The sequence below is a fragment of the Colias eurytheme genome, chromosome 3 (assembly GCF_061535395.1).
Source record: "Colias eurytheme isolate Ceu_HAF_F1 chromosome 3, ilColEury1 Martin Lab GWU primary, whole genome shotgun sequence".
NCBI lineage: Eukaryota > Metazoa > Arthropoda > Insecta > Lepidoptera > Pieridae > Colias > Colias eurytheme.
In genome coordinates this window covers 7620892-7646029 of record NC_142982.1, presented here as the reverse complement: position 1 = coordinate 7646029, position 25138 = coordinate 7620892, and the positions used below count along the sequence as shown (strand labels likewise).

The 25138-nt window shown below is 33.8% G+C and overlaps 1 protein-coding gene across 1 annotated transcript in view; it reads left to right on the top strand.

Annotated features, from left to right (window-relative positions):
• Positions 1-569: 569 nt before the first annotated feature.
• LOC149909736 (uncharacterized) overlaps positions 570-25138 on the top strand; it is a 42845-nt gene continuing 18276 nt past the window's right edge. The window contains exons 1-2 of the mRNA XM_090119831.1: positions 570-812; positions 6536-6747. Of these exons, the coding sequence (XP_089975957.1) occupies positions 6551-6747 (197 nt within the window). The 5' untranslated portion in view covers positions 570-812; positions 6536-6550. The remainder of the gene's footprint in view (positions 813-6535; positions 6748-25138) is intronic.

Here is a 25138-nt window from a genome sequence, read left to right as displayed (position 1 = left end):
ATGAAACTTTACCACAATATAGCTTATACATCAGAATAACACAAAGGATAGGTTTTATCCCAGAAATCCCACGGGAACGGGAACTATGCGGGTTTTCCTTTGAAAACGCGGGTGAAGCCGCGGGCGGAAATCTAGTAAAAATATAAAGCTTGGTCATTATATATTATTGATCAAATTGAGTTAAACACAAAAAAGAAATAACAAATTTTTCTAACATCAACCCAAAAAATTCTGAAATTATTACAAAATTCGGAATAATGTAACTTACAAATAAAATACCCCTAAGCCCTAACCTTAGCAAGGTATGTAAGGTTGAGCATAAAAATTATTTGAAATACATTCTGAATAAGTTTCGAATTGAATCTTTGAATGTACTACAATATTATCTAAGAAACTATCTTAGTATTTGATTGAAAAATTTATTAATCAATTATTTTTTTTTCATTCTAATAACGAGACAGTGTGAATGCACTGAGAGAAGTTTTCTACTCTGTGGTTTACACCAACTGTCATTGCGTTAAATGTCACTGTCAAAGTCAAGAAATTTTAAATTGCTCGTTTGACAGTTTGACACTTTCACAGTCGTGTTGTGTCGGTGAAGTGAGTAGCGTGTAAGCCGCTAACATATAAAAGTTGTTATAAAAATTATCCGAAAATACGTCTTAATTATAATAAACTGTATATTAAAATAGAAAAATTACAGACAATACTATGTTTCCGGAAATGTGTGGTGAATAAACTGTGACATAGTTAGCAGTATCGACTTATATCTTAAATTCTAGGTAATTCGGATTTTACCGCTGTCTGCTTTGGTGAGTAATCATCTTTACACTTTCTTTTACGTAGCAATTCCAATTAAATTTGATAATTATTATACAAATGCCTTTTTCCATATAAGTAGGTTGAACATTATTACTGTTTATAAACTTTTTTACGTTCCTTTTAATTGTGCTACACTAAATAATTATCTATAATAATTTTTTCTAATACTTTTTATAGTATTTTTTTAATAGTATAGTAATTATAAATAATATCCACCGATAAAAGGGGCGTTTAAAAATCCAGAGTAATAAATAAGATAAATCACCAGAACTATTTAATTAAAACTATGTATACCTACATATATGTTAATTATAAATATAGCAAAATATAAAACATCGAAAACAGCATGTAGTATAAGATGTCCCCATTATTTTGTCTCATGCAACAATTATTATTATTTTATAATAATTTGTATAATAATCAATACTTAATGAAATACAATAACACCAGAAGGGTCCTTAAAAAAACATAATGTATGTATAATATACTAGATTGCCGCACCTGGCTCCCCTGCATTTTCATAGAACAACCCTCATAGCTCCCGTTGTTAAAATCGTTAAAATCTATCCTATGCGTTAATCCAAATTACCCTCTATATTTGTGCTAAATTGCGTGAAAGAGTAACAAACATACACATACACCCTCACAAACTTTCACATTTATAATATTAGTAGGATTATCTTTTTGAATCATTGACTTAATCTAAACTGTAAGACTTCCCCACCTTTAGCTTAGTACATAATATTATCTTACATAGCGATACTGACATAATTTAGTAAACATATTATAGTGTCCTCAAACTAGATATCACAATGAATCATGCTTAATTATTATTTATTATATAGGATTTGCTAGTTATCTTGAAATAAATTTGAATCACTCATTTAAAAATTTCTATTTAATTCAAACTAAATCCTAATTTTTTATTAATTTATATTGAGTTATATACATAATATTAACCAATCAAATATTTATTTGGTCTTGTTACTATACTCGTCCAACATTTTCTTTAAACCTTTTATTTAAATATTTAATAAACAATTACCTCAAAGATAATGGACCAAGTGGACTCGAAGACTAGTCTTATCATTTCTTATTGTTTTCCTGGGATGCTGTAAAGATTTTCTTTTAATTTACTCTGCAGTGCTACTTTATATCATAGACTAGTGGTCCGCCCCGGCTTCGCCCGTGGTACCTACATGTTTAAACTATCCTATCTCTCAAGTTGGATTGAATTGCACATGGTGTGCGAATTTTATTATAATCGTTTAAGTGGTTTAGGAGTCCATTGAGGACAAACATTGTGACACGAGATTTATATATATTAAGAAGATATGTGTATATTTTCAATGCAACAGGTTGCCATAGAGCTATTACTTTTTTGTTTATATAATAAGTGAATATCTAATGTTGTACAACATCTACACTATAAATCAAATTGAATCAAAGTTATTCACAATATACGTACAAATATGAAACAGGTATTATTTAATGAGATTTGAATATTGAGATTTAAAGTATGTAGTTAGATAAATCTCTGAAGAACAGTGTGTTCAAAAGATTAGGTTTAGTTTAGGTTTCAAACAAATTACCTATTCCTATTATAAGTAATAATGTGCTATAAGTAGTTATTACCTCATCTTCTACTAATGTTATTGTATTAAAAGAGGACAACATTTTTGTCTTATCTGAATTACTCTTGCATTTATAAATAAAATAGTAGGTACATTAAAGTCATTATATCAACACAGCGAAACAAAAACGTAATTGTAGATATCATTTATGTGACTTTACATAAATATAAAAACGTTGAAGTACCACAATGTATAAACGGGTCCAGGTATCGAGTAGAAACGCGAAGCAAGTTTTTTGCGCGTACGTACCAGCTCGGTGGCTTACAGGCAGCGTGCGCGGTAATTAGTGCGTTAATCGCAGCGTACTGTTGATGCAACTGCTTTTCCGAGAAGCCGATCAGCGCTCGAGAGGAGCGGCAAATTACCGTCAGATATGTATGCCGCCAGCCGGTAATTGCAAGAATCACTCGCGCCGACCAGCGTGCAGCGCCTGCATCCCCCCGTGCTAACGCTACGTACTACCATTGTGCATGTAGTACGTACAGTCAGAAGCATAAATATATTACCATTTGCAGATTAGCAAAAATATCTGTCATAAGAACGGGTTCAATAATATCTGTCTGCCCGTATACAGCAAAAATATCTGACATTAGTAGGCAGCATAATAAAGTGGCATCAAAATTATATGACGAAAATGTAGAGCAAATAATTGTGACAACCTCTCGAAGCATAAATATGTGACGTCACCTAGGAGGCATTAATATCTGACACAATTTTATATTTATGTATTGTAAAATATAATTGATTCCTCACAAAAAGCATAAATATGTGACACTAGCTTTCCGCCCACGGCTTCGCCTGCGTTTTCACAGAAATACAGCATAGTTCCCGTTCCCGTGGGAATTTTGGGATAAAACCTATCATATGTGTTAACCCAAGTTACCCTTTATATGTCTGCTAAATTTCATTGTAATCGGTTCAGTAGTATTTGCGTGAAAAAGTAACAAACACACACATACACATCTTAACAAACTTTCGCATTTATAATACTAGATTAGTAGGATAGGAAGTAGGATTATACTACTATAATCCTACTTCCTATCCTACTAGTCCTACGACTAGTAGGATAAGATAGGATAGATAGGATTTTAAAAAGGCCAAACGTTTTTTTATTGAATTAGTGTTTTGTATTTTGCTGGGGTAAGAATATGAACAAAAGACACATTATATTTTGTAAATATTTTTTATTTAAATGAAATTACGATAATATGATAACTTGTCATAATTTTCGATACTCAATAAAATAATAGCAATATTATAGGTAAATGAAAATTAATAACGGAGCAATCGTGTCAAACGCCGCTAACGTCAAATATAACAAAACAATTTTTAAATAATACACGAAGGTTACACTGAACCTTCAAATAAAATAGATCTACCCAAGTGGGTATTCATATAAGTATATTAATACTTTAATTTTGTCATGATATGATATCCTTCTAATATTATAAATGCGAAAGTTCGTGAGTAGGTAAGGATGTTTGTTACTCTTTCACACAAATAAAAGACAAAACAATGGAATTTGGCACACACATAGAAGGTAACTTGGATTAACGCTTATCAGAGCTTTTATCCTGGAAATCCGACAGGAACGGAAACTATGCGTGTTTTTCTTTGAAAACGCGGGCGAAGCCGCGGGTGTTAAGCTAGTAGGATATAATATCTAGACATACAATATGTAGTATACAACGACGGCACATATTAATTAATATGGTAATCATGTTTTAAAACAACGTGGTTAAAATAAAATTTATTTATTTTATATTAATTCAATATTAAATTGGAAATAAAATTGTGTCAGATATTATTGCCACCTAGTTGGTGTCACATATTTATGCTTTGTGTGAGGAATCGAAGCAAAATAAATAAATATGAAATTGTGTCAGATATTATTGCTTCCTAGTTGATATCACATATTTATGCTTTTTGTGAGGAATCGATGCAAAATACAGAAATATGCAATTGTGTCAGATATTATTGCCACCTAGTTGGTGTCACATATTTATGCTTTGTGTGAGGAATCGATGCAAAATACAGAAATATGAAATTGTGTCAGATATTATTGCTTCCTAGTTGATGTCACATATTTATGCTTTTTGTGTGGAATCAACGCAAAATACAGAAATATAAAATTGTGTCAGATATTATTGCCACCTAGTTGGTGTCACATATTTATGCTTTGTGTGAGGAATCGATGCAAAATACAGAAATATGAAATTGTGTCAGATATTATTGCTTCCTAGTTGATGTCACATATTTATGCCGTGATTGCCGTGAACGGGAACTATGCGGTATTTCTGTGAAAACGCAGGCGAAGCCGCGGGCGGAAAGCTAGTGTCACATATTTATGCTTTTTGTGAGGAATCAATTATATTTTACAATACGGAAATATAAAATTGTGTCAGATATTATTGCCTCCTAGGTGACGTCACATATTTATGCTTCGAGAGGTTGTCACAATTATTTGCTCTACATTTTCGTCATATAATTTTGATGCCACTTTATTATGCTGCCTAATAATGTCAGATATTTTTGCTGTATACGGGCAGACAGATATTATTGAATTTGTTCTAGTGACAGATATTTTTGCACATCGCCCCCTAGGCATATATTATTGCTCGTGACTGTACCCATTGGTACATTGTCGCTATGTACGTGAAGTAAATAGACGCGCAGTAAACTTACGCTTTATATACGTAGATAAACAAGAAATTTCATTTTCTCAGAACTGAAATTATTTGCGCATAAATACGGTTCTGTGTTGTTCAAAATTCATAAATGTAGGTACTTAAATGCATGCGAATTATCATGAAAAATCATTATTCATAACAATGTATCGAGAAATAAAAAATATTTTAAAATATGATGCTTTCCGAGTAACGATCAGTCTACTCAACCGCGAAACTTTGACATTCTTGGAATAACAGTCATTAGTTTAGCTCGCTGTTCGTCCTGGCATCTAGGTTATTATATCCTGTTAGGTTTACCCTTTTATAGATTCCATCATTTTTCCCGTCTTTTTTATGATATGAGCTTACGCTGCTTTAGAGTTAATACCATAAGAAGTATCAGATTTAACTTGAAAGCATATTTAACAAAATTAATAAAAGAAAAAGGGTTTTGTTCGTTATCTATATTGCAAGCACTTATACTCGATCTAAAAGCAACGGATTAAAATAATAAACTAATAACTTAATAAGCATGTTTAACGGCATATTTGCTACTTAACGTTTAATTCCATTGTGTTTATGATAGGTCTCTGTAATTACTAAGAATATGTTATTTCTGAACAATGCTTCAAAAGACAAAGGCTTAGGTTCTATAAACCGGTGGGGCAAGGCTGTGTCGTACCGAGAACTGTGCGGTCAGAGAGCCATTATCCTTTGTACTTTCTAATGTCATGTCTGCCGTCACGACATTTTTATACAAGACTACGATTCTGTAAAAGAGAAACGTAAACAAAGTCCTTGTGTGGCTAAAATAATGAAAATCTCGAATTCATTTAATTTAGGCGAACCAAATGACACACGAGGAAAATTATATGTAAAATGATTATGAATATGGACATTTTAAACCTACATTCTAAATACGGTATGATTTTTACCTCATTCAGCGAACATAATGAAATAGAATATAATTAATCAATCCATATTTTAGATTAAATTCGAAATTATTATTATTGATAAATGGTAAAAATATTTTTAGAGGTAATAAAATCATCTCGCTTGTTCAGTACGCAGTGATTCAAATAATCATTTTTCTGAAATAAATCCTAGGTACCTATTAAAGGCAATAACATAGGAATCAAATATCTATTATATAATATTATGATTGATAGCTTGTCTCAAATAATTGCTGCGGGTGTGGTTGCTTTTTAGTTTTTATAAAAAAATTTGTTAAATAAAAATAGAAGGTTATATTCAGTATTCTGATAAGTCAATTCCGTTCATTTTTGGGACAAGTTCTCAGTCAAAATTGAATGATCTGTAAATCCTATAGGATAAGAGCATCCATATCAGACGTTAACAAATTCCGTTTCAGCATTTATTACAATACTCAATATTATTTAATATTCGCAGGATGTGACAGCCAACATGTGGTTGCTGGTGGCGTTGAGCGTGGTGGCGAGTGCTTCACCCACTCTGTCCGTGCGCTACTGTTCAACGAACACGTTCCCAAGCAACTCCTCGTCAATGCACTTCACCAAGGAACCCATACCTCACGAGTTTGGCTTCCAAGACAAGTTCAAAAGTATATACTGCTGCGTCAAGGGATATAGGAGCATCGAATGGTAAGTTCTGCGCGCTCATCAAAATTTCATACACGTCGATATGATTGCCATGTAAAACATTTTCGATGAACAATGCACAGGTGTGTGGACGTCGAGCATAAAAACTCTTGGAAATTTTGTCCATTGTATTCGCGAATAAAATTATAATCGTCTTTATTGCGAGAACTTGGTGGCGCCGCCTTGGTGAGGACTGAAGACATACCGAGACGCTCTGATTAATCAAATTCCATTTTTATTCAATGCACTGAGTACTTACGTGTCTATCTTTTGTTTAAACAATGTGCACCAATTACAATTCCCTTAGGTTATACAACGTTAAAAATGCCCTCTTACTTATCAGGAGAACTAGCTTTCCGCCCGCAGCTTCGCCCACGTTTTCAGAGAAAACCCCGCAAAGTTCCCTTTCCCGTGGGATTTTCGGCATAAAACCTATCCTATCTCTCAAGTTGGATCGAACTGCACATGGTGTGCGAATTTTATTATAATTGGTTAAGTGGTTTAGGAGTCCATTGAGGACTAACATTGTGACACGAGATTTATATATGTATATACTAGCCGCCGTCCGCGGCTTCGCCCGCGTTTTCAAAGAAAAACCCTCATTAAGTACCCGTTCCTGTGTAACAAAGTAACAAACACACACATACACGTCCTCAGAAACTTTCGAATTTATAGTATTAGTAGGATAGGATAGGATAGGATTGCAGTTTATAAATAACTAGCTTTCCGCCCGCGGCTTCGCCCGCTTTGTCTAAAACTTAATAAATTATATACTAAAACCTTCCTCTTGAATCACTCCATCTATTAAAAAAAAACCGCATCAAAATCCGTTGCGTAGTTTTAAAGATTTAAGCATACATAGGGACATAGGGACAGAGAAAGCGACTTTGTCTTATACTATGCATTGATTACGATTGATAGAAATAAAACACTTCCAATATTATGAACAATAATAAAATTCAACGTTATTATATTGCTTCTTTCGCATTACTAATAGCTATAAAATAATGAAGGTTTAATGCGTTGACGGTGTTCCAGTAAATGCTTATACAATAAATAGTAATAAGATGCTAAATATGCATATCTCGATAATAATAATTATTAATTACCCTCAAGTATCGCAAGTACATGAATTGTACTCAATGCTTTTCTACGTTTCTTTGAGATGTGATTCTTTGTTCATTATTATAATAATACGATAGACGTTGTTACATATCAGACTTATACATTTTCGGTAAATAATATACTTTATATTAAGTTTAAGAAATAAAAGTTGAAGTTGAAGCCATAAATTAATTGGGATAACGTTAAACTTGTCAGAGGTTTTTGCTTCTTCTGTGGATGGTCTGTACTCTGTATTGAATTTGATTGAAATTCATTAGAGAGGTCCCTGTTTTTATAAATACCTATAGTGATAATAAAAAATGAATTTCAGATGTATGAGATAGTGCTCTGTTGCATTTAGCTGTAAATAAAATTTGCGTGATTAAAAAAATACAAATTTGGAAATTTTTTCATCCTTATTAGTTATTATTTTAATTTATATATATGTATTTAGTAGCTCTCAAAATTGTAAATGGATTCGAACTTTCATTAGACTTTACGGATTCAACCTAAAATCCTTATCGTACGAAAATTAATATACTGTCCAATATAATTTAGTCACACATTTCTGCAAAGTTTGCGAGTTGCGACGTCAAGATTGTGCACCTGCGAGTATACTTGTTCTAAGAACTGCTGATTGCAGTTCAATGTTGTTGTCCCTGTCATCCCTTTCCCTTACAATATATTGTTGAATCTACGATTAAACGACGACGGGTCAATATATTTTCCCTGTTGAAAACAAGTTATTAATTCCTCCGTGTAAATATGCTTAGAATTTAAATGCACGCAGTTTAGTTTTATATGTACGATTAGGACTATGTATAGGGCTAAACAATTTACGAAATAGGTTCACGTCAAGCCTGAAATTTTAATATCTCAATATCATTTCCTCGTATAGGTTTTTCTGTACCTAAATAATAAAAACTAAATTGGTTAATTATATCAATCAAAGAAGAAAAGTTTGAAATCTGGGTAGGTTTACCCAAAATAATTATATCAAGTATATTTCTATACGAATTACATTTATATCGTTTTATATTTTGAACTTATCTCTAAAAAGTAAATGAACTATCAGCAAATAATCAACTAGCGAATGCACACATTGTATCCATTTCGCTGAGCTAGCATTTTTGCACTTGCGATATAACAATGTATACTGACAAGCAGGTTATGTTGGTTAACGCATTAGTTGAGTGTTTATTGTAGCGGATATCCATCGAAGTGATATTGCGATTGCTAGGAATCGATACATTTATCCGTAACTCTATGTTATTATATACGAAGATTACGTTCAACTAAGTGAAGCATTGAACTATACATGTAATTTCTCAGGGGCATGTATATATAAGAATTCTTATATATTATATAAGAATTCTTCTAGAAAAGTTAAATAAAATGGGCGTTAGGGGTACTTTTCATTCATTAATAACGGATTACCTCTATAACAGAACTCAAAGGGTAAAGCTGAACAATGACATCATAAGTGATGATGAAAATTGTTCCAACTTCGGCGTACCCCAAGGAAGCGTCCTTGGACCCACATTATTTTTAGCATATATTAACGACTTAACAAATATTAAAATTTTTTCATATTCCGACGATACCGCTATTTTCATCCACGGCTCTAACTGGATCGAAGTATTTAATCTAGCAAATTCTGCGTTATTTAAGATATCGAACTGGTTAAATATGAATCTGCTCACACTTAACACGTCAAAAACACATTACATTACATTTTCAATAAGAGACAATATGCAACCAGATCCTAATTTAACATTAACTCTTCACCACTGCACCGATTATAAATCTTGCTCATCAAATTGCCCCCCTCTTAAACGAGTAAATACAATCAAATACTTAGGTATCATCTTGGACAAAAATTTAAGTTGGCAACCGCAAATAAATCTTGTCACTGTACGCGCCAGAAAACTAATTGGGGTCTTTATAAAATTACGTGATATTGCAGATAAGGAACTAATTATGTACATATATAGAACGTTAGTCGAATCTCTTTTACTTTACTGCATTACGATTTGGGGTGGCACTTTTAAATCAAAATTCATTAGTATAGAACGGGCACAAATATCTATTATTAAAATTGCGCTATTTAAGAAAAAGAGATATAGAACCGATACCCTATATAAAGAAGCAAATGTCCTTACGGTAAGAAAACTATATATTCAGCAATGTATACTTAAAACTCATAAAAACATAAAAGTCGACCCAAACATTCTAAAAAAAAGAATACCATTCTCCGTTCTACCACAAATAAATAATAAAACACTATTTGCCTCCAGACAATTTTATTCGCAATCAATTAAATTATATAACAAAATGAATAGAACTCTAAATATATATACAATGTCCTTTGCGGACTGTAAAAAAACAGTGCATAAATGGCTCAAAACTATCACTTATGACGATGCGGAAGATTTGCTATTGTAAAAAAATAATAATAATAATAAAATTAACATGATTTTGTTTATATAAATTATTCTATTTTATTTATATATATGTATGTATATATTGTATATCTTAATATAAAATATTCTGATTTTATTTATTGTATTTATTTACTTATTACTTATATAATATATTTATCTATTTATTATTACTTAGTACTTACCATATAAATTAAATAATTTTTGTGTTGTATTGTTAGCATGTAGCTATATTTCAGTAAGGAAGAGGGAACTTCCCTACTACAGGTCTATATGACTTAAAAGGGAAGTTCCAAATGTTTGTGACCACACCGCCATGCTGAACAATAAATAAATTGTTTAAATTGTTTAAGAATATACATAATTCTCTGTAATGCTAATCAAATTGCTCTCGTTACATTTAATATGAAAATTATGCATGTGACGTTGGACTACACCAGTACCACACTATATGATAATATTTAATAAATTATAATTTCAATAACATTACCGTATGCTATATTCGACGAAGGGAATGCTAATTGTTATTTGCAATTATCTCACTGCTGCACCGCACCTTGCGTTGGATAGATATTAAAATATTTTATAATATGTATGTACTTATACAAAACATACGTATTATAACGAGTATGTTTTTACTTTTTATTTAAATTATTAATGAACAATATCTCAGTATTTCACCACCTTCAAAGTTATCGGCACTGGCCTAGAAGTGGATGAAATCTCTATACAGGGTGTAATCGTTAAGTGTGCACAGGCGATTATTCCGTAACTATTGCAGATATCAAAAAACTTTAAACTGATATCGAAAGCACTTTAAACTTAACTTTACCTAATGAGTAAATTGACAATAATAACTTTTTAAAAATAACACGGGAAATATCCAAAAATTTTACATCAAACACTCCCATACACTTAGTATGAGATATGACTATCCTAAACATGTAATATGAATAATTTTGGTTCTTTTTTTAATTTTTGCTTAAATTACTTCGCAAATTTTAATAAAAATCGATTTAGAAACTGTAAATAGAGCTTGATGTGGAATGCAATGGTATTCCAAAACGAGGACGTCACTTCGAACATTTGCTTTGAACTCAAAATGTATGGAAAATTCAATGTATGGGAGTGTTTATTGTAACTATTTTGGATATTTCGCGTTTTATTTTTCAAAAGTTATTATTGTCATTTTACTCATGAGGTAAAGGGCTTAATTCGATATCAGTTTAAAGTTTTTTGATATCTGCAATAGTTACGGAATAGTCGCCTGTGCACACTTAACGATTACACCCTGTATATGTATACACATAAATAGTGACTTTTTTTATTGTTTATGTAAGTTTGTATGGTTTAAATATGTTGCACGAATTCTACAGTATTGTAAACATTTTTTGCGAATGGGTGGAGTTTTGAGCCTAGTCTCCGCCCATTTGTTTCAAAAATAGATTTTATTAACGAATAGAATTTGGTACTACAAGCAAATTAATTAGATCAACTTTACAAATCTTGTACTGGTATAGGATTTTTCGGCATACTGTACAGTTGAAGTCATTAAGTCTGAAATAAAATGATAAAATAGAAAAGGTTGACTTGGTCATGATATTGATTTAGGTACCTACCCATCATTTTTTTTTAAGTTGCTCTTGAGTTTACTTGTCTAACTGTATGTAACCCCCTATCGTCACGAGTCCGACTCGTTCTTGACAGATTTTTTAGTTTTCAGGAAACATTCCTACTTGATACATCTCCCAGATCTTTTATTTTCAAACGTCCTATAATATTTTACATATAATACAAAGCGAATTATAGTTATCATTTACTAATAAAAATTTACATTTCCCCTCAAGTAAATATTTACCTACGTTTGTAAACAGTAGGTACAAATTAATGCGTATTGCGTCATCAATATTTATATTTTATATCATAAATTGTATAATTAGTAATAGAATCGGAATTCAATGATAACATAATCGTTAATCTCAATGTAGGTATCAGTTATATTAGCAACGAGTTAGTTTGCACCACATTAAATTCAATTGCGTGACTCACTACATTTTGTGATATGAAGCTCTAGGCCGCTGGAGCATTGGATTATGTCATTATCCACTTGTACAGACTTGCGAAATTGCAAAGCATATTATTATTAAGTTCTTAGAAGAGATACACATTACATGTGTGTATCAAGTGTTTACAAGTGAAACACGAATGCAAAGTGAAATAAATTGCGTCCATTAAACATTGTTTAATAATTGTATCTCAGAAAGGATATTAATCTTAACATTAGATTGTTCTACATTACTCAAAAGAAATAGTCCGTTGATAGCTTAATGGGGTACTTATTTGCATAATGTTTCTTATAAAACTGAACAAATTAGCACCAACGTATAACCATACGAGCTTAAAAGAATTTTCAACTCTGCCGGATATCGTACTATCACAAACATTTGGACGTGAGAATGAAAATCGTTATTTTCGGAAGCGCTAGTACAAATAGAAGGGCCGCGTTTTTACTAACGATATGATGTGCAAACATACGAGTCGCGTGGGGTAATACATTATTGTAGCTACCGACGTCACACTTCGCTGTAATAATGACTCGTTTGCGCACGTGGCCGTTTATTTACCGGTACAATTTCCGAGAACTTAGCGAAACGTCTCGTTATCCATTGTATCTTTTTTTAGCCAAATCGCAGAATAATATTCGCTTATACCGGGTCCAGACTGGTGAAACGTAACATGCAATGTAACATTCTGCCTTTCATTGCATGTTCGCTGCTGGTCTGGACGCATAGCGCGCTCATAACGCGCATTCACTACGAACCTCCCGTAGTCGTGTTCCTGGCCCCTTTGTGTTCGTCGAAAAACCGACAAATTTCGGATCGCTCCGCGCGCGGCTTGTAATGCTCGTAGCATGCGCGTGTAATGCACAATTCGCGCGCGCAAGACGTCCAAACTATGAGAAATTGTTACAAAGTGTGTTACGTTTCATGATACATTGCAGCAATGTGGACGGTGAATTCTTTCATTGCATGTTACATTGCATGTTACGTTTCACCAGTCTGGACCCGGCATTAGACTATCGGCGGGGCGGAGCTTGCGCCGATCTGGGTCGTGACATCGCCATTTTTTGTTATCGTCCATAAGGAAAATTTCTTTATTGCGTATGTAAGTAAGTGATAGAAGTTTTCACGCGGGTAACCGGGTAAAGCACCAAGTATAATTGATGGCAAATAGGCTTGATGGGAAAGAGGCTATTGATAACCTGGCTATGAGTAATCCTCAAAATGAACATGAAGAAACTCTGTTATTACTGATTTGATCTACCCATACAAATGTTTTAACTTTAAACTTTCATGAATGTATTCATAAGCATTTCATCTCATAAAATACCAGATTCTGTATTTACTAACTGAAGGCATTAAGGCTGTAATTATAAAACTAGTATCGAGAATTGAAATGTTTATACCTTTTCTTTCAATTTGTTTCAATTTTATCGATGTAATGACTTTACGCAGAAACTGAATGAGTCATTCGTGTAAAATTAATCTTATTCCACGAAAATTGTTTGAATTTTTTTTACTTTCGCGTATGTTTTTTAATGTGTTTACTGATAAAAGAAATCTTCTTATGATATCCTATCCAATTTTTCGTTATATCTTCAATTCTTCCAATGTTATAAGTACGTTATTTAAAGACGCTACAATCTACATGAATGGAGCAACATGCTGAGTTGATGATGAACCTTTTTTCCTTTTACGAGTACAATGATGATTGAATTAGATTCAAGATGAGGTCGTTATGTTTATCTGCTAGGTAATTTAAAATATTTGTAGGTTTGTGTGCATTCTTGCGTTGTCATTCTGTTTAAATCATAGCTCGTAAAGCACTTTTATTTGCTCCACTCTTGCTTTCTCTTGCTTTTTAAACTATCACGAAATCTTGTTTCATAATGTCTCGAATGTACATTTATATCTGAAGCGTGCGTTATCTTCACATCTCTACATCTAGCGATCAATCTGTAGTATTACATATTCACATTAGTACTTCGAATCCAACCTCTATCGTTATCGGCCTCGTGTATATCTTAGCGTTCCTGTGAGGCAATTGTGCATCGCGTTATCAACAGGATAACAATTGATAAGGCAAATTTGGCACGCCAAATTTGCAATAAGTGTAGAAGTCGTTCAGTGTACCGTTGCATCGTTGGGTTGACAAAAGGCGCTGTAAGTACCTGGCTGCGAAGGTATCGCACGTCGCCGCAAACCTGTATTGTGATGGTTCCCGGAAGGCGCTTTGTTGCGCACCGCTGCCTCCCCCCACTCGTCCCCGCGGCCTGCATCGCCCGCGCAGCCTCATTCGCCCTGCAATACTGTCCATGGGAATCTCATCCGTCCCTTTCTTACCTCTCAAAACATCGCCTGTCACTTTTGAAGGGCCCATATATAACGTTTTGATATTGCGCTTATGATTCGCTTTGACAAATGGCTATTAACAATGCGCTCGTGAACAATAGTTTATCGAGGGGCAGCAGCTGCTGAATGTAGGTAAATAAAAGCACTATTTAATTTGCTTGCGTATCATAACAACGTCCGTGTCTCTCTCTTTATTATTTAATCGTCAAACAACAATGACACAGTGTAATTAATTGATTAAATACTTACTCTACTTAGAACCGATATATTCCCAACTGGTCATCCCTGATTTGCTGTTGCTGTTGACCAGTACATATTATAGTTACAAATGCCATTATAAAAATACGATTTACTTGGAAATCCTTTTTGATTTTTGTTTAATAATTAAAGTATTTAAATTCAACAATTACTTCCTTATTTAGCTTATTACATAATTCCTTTGAATTAACACCTATAACGTCACATAAAAGCGCAGAATCTTAGTTGAATCGCACAGTATACACAAAAACATTCAGTAATTCACTCTAAACTATTATAATAGCTTAAAGAACCGACATAAATTTCAAAGCAGTATGACTGTATGAGTAAAGGCTATATCATACTCGCAAATCGTCAATGTGTTAACTGTTAATAAAGGTGTTCACAAACGTCGTTCCAAATCCAACACTTTAATGAAGTGGCCATAAAATATACAAAACATCCATAGACGTCCAACCGTGTCCCAAACAAAAAAAGTGGAAATCTTGTCTTGACATGTTAAAGCGAGTCGATTTGTTGAACCGATTATTTTCAAAGTCTTTACAACTGACCGCCCAGAACAGGTAAAGATGTTTTGTTTTACAAATTCGTTGATTGTCTTATCAGTAAACAATCGATATTTAACGTCCCTTAACGGAAGCAATGTGTATTAAAAGTGTCACTTAGGTTTCGAAAAGTGTTGTTATTTGGTCATTTATTTGTTGACATTAACACCTATAACGGTTTTGAGTATATGAGGTATATAGAATGGAATTATAAACATTAAATATACGTATAACGCAGGAGGTAGCTTTGGTTACAGTTGCAGCTTTCACAATAGTCCGTTTTATTTATCTGGTGTATGATCTTTGATGGCTCACTATTCTTTTATTTGTATTCACGATACAATACCATGGCGTATATTTTTTGTCCACATATTTGAGTTCTGTAGCTATGGGACAAAGGACTGAGAGTGTGTGAGGACTTCTTTATTTTTATTTTGTTTTGCAGTAGGTAGTAGGTATTATGAGCATATGATCCAAATTCAGTTTTCATCCTTAAAATAAAGTAAAATATGAAAACATTGATTCTATGACAATTTTCAGAAAATAGACACTAAAATACGTTGAAATTACGTAAGTATTTTCATCATCATCTCATCTCATATGACATACTATAATATTATATGACATATTATATAATTAGGTAGGTATCTACCAAATTTACCAATCTGATTCACAAAATCAAAAAGTGTAAAAACTAAAAAGTATTACATCCATTTCTTCATTAATTGGTATGCAGAAAAAATTCCTATTTTTTACGCAACTAGAATTTGCGGATAAACTGTATCGGAGCAAAAGATTTTAATTGAAAATCGGAATCAAAGGGTATATTGGATAGCGTGTTGGGAATTTTTTACAACTCCCTAATACGGAATTGCTTTTCGAATCATGATTGATCAATTATAATATGGTATACGATCGATCTAAGATACATTTATTAGTGATTCGGCGAGGAACGTTTGAAGAAAACCTGGGGCCTTACACAAAGTAACAATTAAAAAACGATAACGAAGTTAGAAAAGGAAATAATTTGGAAAATCCAAAAGTGCACGCCTCATAATTTTTTTTTAATAAATATTTATTAATTATTATTTTTGTTTATTTAATAACAATTAAACCACATCGAATCAGACCCTGAAAAATGAAAGGGTTCTATTCCTGAGCATACTCAAGCGTAAGAGAAAAAAAAAGACTCGATTAGTAAAGTATTTCGGTCGCTATCGTGTTAACAAGAAAAAGGATCCGCACATACAGACACACGGACGTCCAAGACAGAACTTTTTTAAACTGTTTTTTAACTAGTTTAAATAACAAAAACGACATCAAAAATATCATGAACGTTAAAAATAGTGTTTTTTCTTAATATGTGTGTGTATGTATTATCTTACAAGTGCAATGTATGATACATAAAGACATTTTAAGTTTGAAAAATCAGATGTTTTGCGCGAAGTGACAGTAGTACCCACCTCAACGCTTCGCTTATGAGGCGTGCAAAATGTATGGGATTGACATTAGATAGACCACGTGATCTAACGCGGCGTATGTCAATCCCATACATTTTTGCCTTTTCTAACTTCGTTATCGTTTTTTAATTGTTACTTTGTCTAAGGCCCCTGATTTGCTACAACTAGTCTACATCGTCTAATAAATAGGAAACCCCATTGTATCATGTTTTATAATGTTCATTGCCTTAAAGTTTGAAGTTCCATTGAAGACCAATTTTTTTTTTATATGAGAACTAATTATTATTAATTGTTGGAAATGTCAACCATATCTGCAATTAACTATCAAAAGGCTAGCAGGAAATTCCAGCATTGAAAAACTTAAGTTCTCGTTAAATACGCTTGTATTTTTTGACATGCTTTAAAGGTATTTTGAAGGGCCTGCAATTTCTCATTTCACAGCACGGTAACTTTAAATATTTCTGTGTCATTGTAATTTCAGCTCAACTTTTAGCAATATAAGCTTCTTGTGTAATTTAATCAATAGGTATGAAATTATTCTTCTGTAAGAATTTAACGTGGTGACCTATTTACGCCGTAATTATAGCCTTCATATTATTAACTCATTATTAACGTTAATATGACTTAATTATAGCGTTGAGCACTTATCGATATTACTAAAGTTAATATAATTTCCAACATACCATACTAACGGGTATGTAGTTTTCAATTTATACGTCTTTAAAGTAGCTTATCCCATACACCTAACATATACCTACTTACTAGAGAAAAGAGAAAATATGTAGATACATGTGCATGTTTAAAAATATCGATAAGTACTGCTATAGAATTGAAATGAAAAAGAAAACTTATAGGGAAGGAAATCCCACATGACTTTCCATTCGCTGGTTTATTGCTGGAACGATTCAAATACCGAGGCAGCTCCATACAAATTGGATTTTACAATTGCATACATACTTGAATTCTGATATTATACAGGAGCTTTATATTATGTTCCCTGCTGATGCCATGAATAATAGAAGATCAGTGAAGTGTTACGGAATGTCTGGATTAATCTCTATATGAAGCAGGATCTAGAGAATTCGTGCAATCACGATATTCACGAAGTACCTTGAACGTAAGAAATCCAGTGTTGCATTTTATAGGTTGGCTAGGTATTTAAGGTAAATATTATGTATGCTATTTTAATCGACTCTAAGTCGATTCGAACGTGTTACATTTCTTTCTCGATTCCAAACGCGTGTCAATTTATGATCAATGATCGTGAACGCTTTATTAAAAACATGTAACCGGACCTGATTTGCACAACAAGCAATGTTCTATTTTCTTAGAATAAAATAGTAAAGTCGTCATCGTCGTCATCAAATTTTATAGTTGACACTAGTTGAACTCTGTACTGTTTTTAATTTAAGGTTTTTTACGCATCAATCCATGAATATTATGAATAAATAAATCAATTAAAAGGACCGCTGTGAGAAGTACATCATGAATGTCCATGTCACGTTAAAAACACTTATATATTATATATATATACATATATATATATATATATATATATACATATATATATATACAGTAGCACCTCGTTAAGTCGAACCTCGATAAGTCAAAAACCTCCAAATCTCGAAAAAATGTCTTGTTCCCTTCCCTTCAAACCCGAAAACCTCTATTACTTGAAATTTTGTCCCTCTGTTAGTCGAAATAATCACCGAGTCCCTCCAAGCCATTTTGGTACATATTTTCACTCTATAACTCGAAAAATCAAATTTGACCTCTGTATCTCGAACATAGCAACGTTTTATTTTACAACCAGTACACTATTGTTTCTTAGAAAACATTTTAGGAGTATACGATAATTAATTTATGACTCACGAAACACGTGTTTGCGTTAAGTATCTGATGACGAAATTATCGATTTAATAGCTCAGAAAACCGATACTAATGCTTAAGATGACATAGAAGACGTGAATAGTACATGCGCTCCATGGGTTTCCATCAAAGAGGCAAGAACCGCAAGAACCGTATTGAATACCTTACGAAATTTTATAAAGCAAACCAGTATCTTTGAAAAAGAAGAATTTTCTGCTCTTTATAGATTATAAAATGCTAGAGAACAACCAAATTATCTAAAGCAAAAAAAATACTGACTATTTTAATGCCATATTTTTTATTTTAAAATGATTTGAAATAATATTGATATAAATAAAAACATGTTTGTGACCTCTGCAAGTTGAATTTTAATTTATTTTACCTCTGTAACTCAAAATTGATAAGAATAAACCTCAAACTCTTTATGTTGAATCAAAATCCGCCTAAGTCGAAATCCTCCATAAGTTGAAAACTCTATAACTCGAATTTTTTGGCGTCTCCCTTGATATTCGACTTATAGAGGTGCTACTGTATATATATTTATCGTGTATGTACATAAGATTTTCGTTATTTTTCGATTGGGAGTACATATAATAGAAGTGGACAGAATACATACGTTCATCTAAAATCTGTTTCGAACGGATACACCAAGTTGAAATTGGATAGCGGGGTTCCCCGTATATAGGTTTACTCGATTAACTTAACTATTCGTGTACATTTCTACTCAACTGGAAGGATACATAGATAGGTACATACCATATTTGAACAGCTCGTTAAAAGCTATGCGATTTCACAAATTCTGTAGTAGGGTTTTGCTGTGTATCGAATATGGTTCGATATCAATAAATAATTTTCAAATGATTCCAGCTGGATGGGATAAAAGTAATCTTATAATTGTTTTAAATAATATAAGTATGATATGCCTCACACTTTTTATGTGGCTAATGTTTTTACTATACCTAGGTACTATGACAAAATGATTGACGCAACGTCCGTTAAGGATATCTGTAGGTATCAAATTTTTTGCTGGGATTAACCCAATCTAGAATCGTAAACACTCCAAAACTCTAATCATATAAGTAACTCCAGTACTTATACCAAAGATTTATTAGAGTTCGATCGAAAGTAGTTTAGAACAAAATTTGCCTTGGTTTCTCAACGTTTTTTATTTATTCAAAATATGGAATATGGGTAAAATCAACAATTGTAGTATCTGCGTATGAACGTAGCGCTCGATGGAATTCTGTACGATTGATACGCAAATATTGAGATATCGTTTCGTTGGAAGTGTATCTAATCTTGGACCACCTTGTCTGTTAACTGCGTGGAATGCGACATGGGAAACCCGACACCGCGTCCGAGAGAACCATGAATGGAGACACACTACCTTATGCAATATTATATCCTCGACTTAAATGTCTTCAACATTTAGAGGTGTAATGATCATATATCTCCTCTTGTTCAAGTGAGAGTTGCTATCCGGACTGTTTTTATGAAGGATGTCAGTCCGTTAAAGCTGCCGAGCGATTTACTTTACATATAAATAAGCGGTTAATTGCAGTAAATTAATCCAGGAGGAATTAAGCATATTGAATTAATATCATGTCACTTTGTTCGCCAGGCATACGTATATATATGTAAAATATACATTACCGACAGTCATTTCAATTTCTTTATAATGTCATAGTGATCTAGACTTATCTATATTACGTTCTTAATGTGCAAAATAGTTGAAAATACCAATTGAATATCTAAGCTTCGAAGCAAAGAGTTAATATAGTCGCACGATGAGAATCCGTCCGGACCATTCAGTAACATCTTAGTATAGTAAACAATTGTACGGCGAACGCAAATTCATGAACATAAAATAATAAGCCAGGCAACAATGGCCATTGCGTTGCAGTCGTTTCGTATGGATTACCAGAATTGTAGCGCAGGCTCGTTATGTCGCCGCCTCACGTCCGACAAATGGCTTCATCGTGAAAATTAACATTCGACCAGCATCTCGCGACCGCCCCTCAACCCTTCTGTTTGTCTCTTGAACAAATATTGAACTTTGCTCTAGACCTCCATCGAGGTGTCATTGTATGGACATAACTAGATACATATTTTTTGTATCCGCTCGATGTGAATGGGAAAATTTTGTTACGTCACGCAAGGTGTAGCGTGTTTGATCTGCGGACAGTGTTAAAAACTTAATTCATATATTATTGCTTCAAAGTTTTTGTGCTTCTTTATAACGGAAGTTATCAACTAGGTATTGTCTAAGATTGGCGAGTCATTGATTATTTCATTTCGATTTTCAATATAGTTTTTTGATCGTTCATAATAGTCGGTGATTTTAAAGTTTCATAAACTATATAATTCGTCCGAATGAAATCACGCCTATAATAATTCTTTATGCGAGGAAGTAGTTGATGAGACTTTTTATATATTTAATCAATAAACAAATAATTGGTAGACGCACGTAAAAATTTATACATTTTTAGGTTGGGTTTAAAAATACTTCACATGCACGTCATAGGAGTAATTTGCATATTTTTATTTTTTGTTGTAGCTGTCATTGTCCATTATGTGAATCTGAATTGCGAGCCTGGTCTGCAGTACGTGGGAATTATCCTAATTCAAGGCCACATGCGATCTTTTTGCCGGCTCTTGCTCCGCGTGGCAACATGGCAACCGCCCGTAATGACGTTTAACAATACACTATAATTAGTGCGTTACGAAGTATTGCCGTGGAAAGGCTTGATATGCGACTTTTTATGTGGCGGTTATTAAGAGTGTAATACTCGAGTCAATTTGCCACGCTGCGAAGGCTATGACCGGCAACATTGTTGCGGTTGCACTTTTTATCGCATTTTATCTATTTTGTCCTAACCAGTAGGTTTACTGAAATAGAGTATTACTAACAGATGATTTGATGTAAGCGTAAATTTGTTTCTGAAACGACTAATTGCTAGATGTTTGATTATGATTAGCGCGAAGAGCAGCGAACCTTGCGTGTCTCTGAGAAGAGCCGACCGGCCCTGTGGCTGCAGACTGCACGCAAACACGCACTAGCTGTAATTCAGCAATATTTTTAATAAAAACATCGACACATCATAAATCTGCTGCTGTGTGTACTCACAGCAGCATAAATTTAAATGTTAATTTCAATAAAATTTGTGCCTTACATCAGATACACGGTACACTCAAAACCGCAGAATGAATTACTGAAATAATTGTTTGAAATTACCAAACCAATGGTTAAAATTGCAAACACGACCGCACGAGGATATGTTTCACACAATCGATTTTAACCCAATAAATCATGGCATAGTACAAAATTGCCCTTAAATTAAGTGTATAGTTTTGTACTATTTTTATTCAAAACCATGTATAAATTGATATAGGTATAATTCAATCATTAGAATTAATTAATTACTTATATAAATTTATAAATGCGAAAGTAACTCTGTCTGTCTGTCTGTTACTCAATCACGCCTAAACTACCTACTGAACCAATTTTCATGAAATTTGGTATGGAGATATTTTGATACCCGAGAAAGGACATAGGCTACTTTTTATCCCGGGAAAATAACTCAATCCCGAAAATCCCATGGGAACGGGAACTATGCGGGTTTTTCTTTGACTGCGCGGGCGAAGCCGCAGGCGGAAACCTAGTTCAATATAAAAGAAAATCCATGACATTCAAAGCGCCATTGCTTGATCATAGATTACTTTTACGCTGTGTGTTCATTTATCTTAGTGATAATATGTAATAAATGAATCATCGGCCTAAAATCATTTTGTCACATTTATATATTATGAACGTTCATGTGTCAAACGAAGCCTGTGTTATCGCACGTGGATCTCGGCAGGGCCCGACGGCCTGCAGCTTTATTATGCTGTCGCCGTGTCCCGCACGTCCGTCTCTCTATCGACTGCGGTGGCCACCATATTTTATATCGCGTCGCACTTCACTTGCGCTGAAACTTCAATTCTTAGTAATTTAAGTTCAAGTTTGCAAAACAGTCTATACAGTTTACAGGTCTTGCAAAGTAACCTGATGAATATTTCATTCCCTCGTACGAATATAGTTCATTGACTGACATTTTATTAAGAGGTTTAAGTAGTGATGTACCACGTCCGCCTCTAAGAACGATCTTATCGAGGAGTTTTAGGAAACGGGGCGCCATTCGAGAACGGACCATCCAAATCGATCATTTCACGCACCCGCCGCGCATAATGAAACGGCTATTTCCGGCCAATTCGCGGAATGATATACATAATATTTCGCATAATCGAAGAGACGTCGAATCACGCACGGTCAACACCGCGGGCAGCCTACCTGCTTAGCATTCGTCGCACCACCTCCAGCAATAATAAATTCTTGTGCACTTGCAATTTCACGTACTGCCGAGAAACCGCGATCGACTACCGAATGTTAAACGGCTATTGTTCGATACATAAGATGAGTTAATGTCCTCGCTTAGTAATAATCAATTTGTATGTAAGCTGCTGCTAAATTCCCAGACACTCGTGTCCCACGTCACACGCACGTAGGTACATATATAGGTACTATGTAGTATATATCCAAAGTCGATGCCTCACCGAACATTAATGCGAGTTCTATCATCCAAATGTGATTGGAAATTGCTTCCTGTTTCCTATCTTCATTTAAATACAAAGCCATTGTTTTACCGGTAGCAGGCGAGGCGTTCCCGCTATTCGCTAGAATGACCCCCCCGTGTGCATTGAAATATGCATGTTAATTAATTTCTACACAGAATAACCAATTATATCGTAGAGCTGGTAACATCAGTAATGTGCTCATACATCTGTGTAATAACGACGTGTCTCGGACGCGTATAAGCGATAGCTCGAGCATTACTTAGAAAGCCGTTATCGTGTAGTATCAGAGCGTATAGTCGATATAATATAGATGTCAGAGCGAGCGCAAACTGACGCGCTTCATGTTCCCAGGCGAGACTCAGCGCGTCGGCATTCTTTGCCCTTACGCAGCCATGCGAGCACCTGTCTGTTCCGGGACGTGTCATTACGTACCTCTAAAGTACATTCCCTGGACACCAAGCCTGCAATCATAAAGTGCTCTTTTCCTCTCGGTTGTTTTTCACCGCGTTTCCTGCGCTCTATAACCATCGCTACTATACCGGACTTGTAATCTTGCATAACATGTCTACAACATTAAATACTCCCGATCTATACCAGCATCACGTACAGAAGTTTTTAATATGAGCTGTTTGATGGGAATGTTCTAAGAATAAAATGGAATACAATTCACAGTCATAAAAATATCTAATAGTGTCTTATACGTCCGATGATAGGTATACCATAATACCATTTACTAGAAACCCGATACATTGTCTCTATCAAAGACTCCATGTGCTATTCCATATAATACCATTAATAATACCTGGAAAGCATTAGTGGATCAAAGGAAAGTTATAAAAGACAAAATGGAATTGTTTTTCATATAGCCTGTGCGATTAGTTTTCAGATACATCTTTTTTTTAATTTTACAGAATTGTCTGTAGTAGAGATGGCGGAATATATGTGCAGGTAGGTACCTAATGCTCCTCGGGGCCTGTTCATCTGTATCGCGATCTCGTTTTTGCGCAGCGCCATGTACTCTGCACTTTTTCTTGCGGTTCGCTTTAACATTTCCACTATTCTCGCTGCGCATCCCTCGGCCGATGTAACTGTAAGAAATTGCTACACTCGTTACTTGGGAAGCGTTCTTGCCCGTACACTAGACATATTATTTCTGCAACACTGTTATTAATTGACATACCTGCATGTAGTTGAACATTCTTAACTCGCGTGTAATTGCTGCGCTGCCTTTGTAACCGACGACAAATAGGCTCATCACATTTGCAAAAACTTTTTGTATGTTAATTACGGCTCGACATTTCATTTTAAAATTGTCTCTCGGGTGTATTTTTCCGTTTCTTTTCCTTCTTGTAACTCGAAATAATATTAATTATAATTTTGTATAAGGTTGGTGGTTAAGTAATCATCCCTTTATTCTTATTAATATTGTTTCTATACTGAATTGTATTGTTTTTACGGCACCTGTGCTTCATTAGTGATGGTAAATCGCTTGCCTTATACACTTTACAAATAAGGTATCCAAGTCATATTAGTTTAATATCCCTTCTTAACTTGTTTTGTTTCATGAAAGATATGCTATCTTCATTAATTGCGTATAATTTTAATGTTTTAAGCTAAATATCGTAGTAACCCTATCGTTCAAAAAATATGTCGTATAATTCATTTATATAATACAGAGTTTAAATGAAATT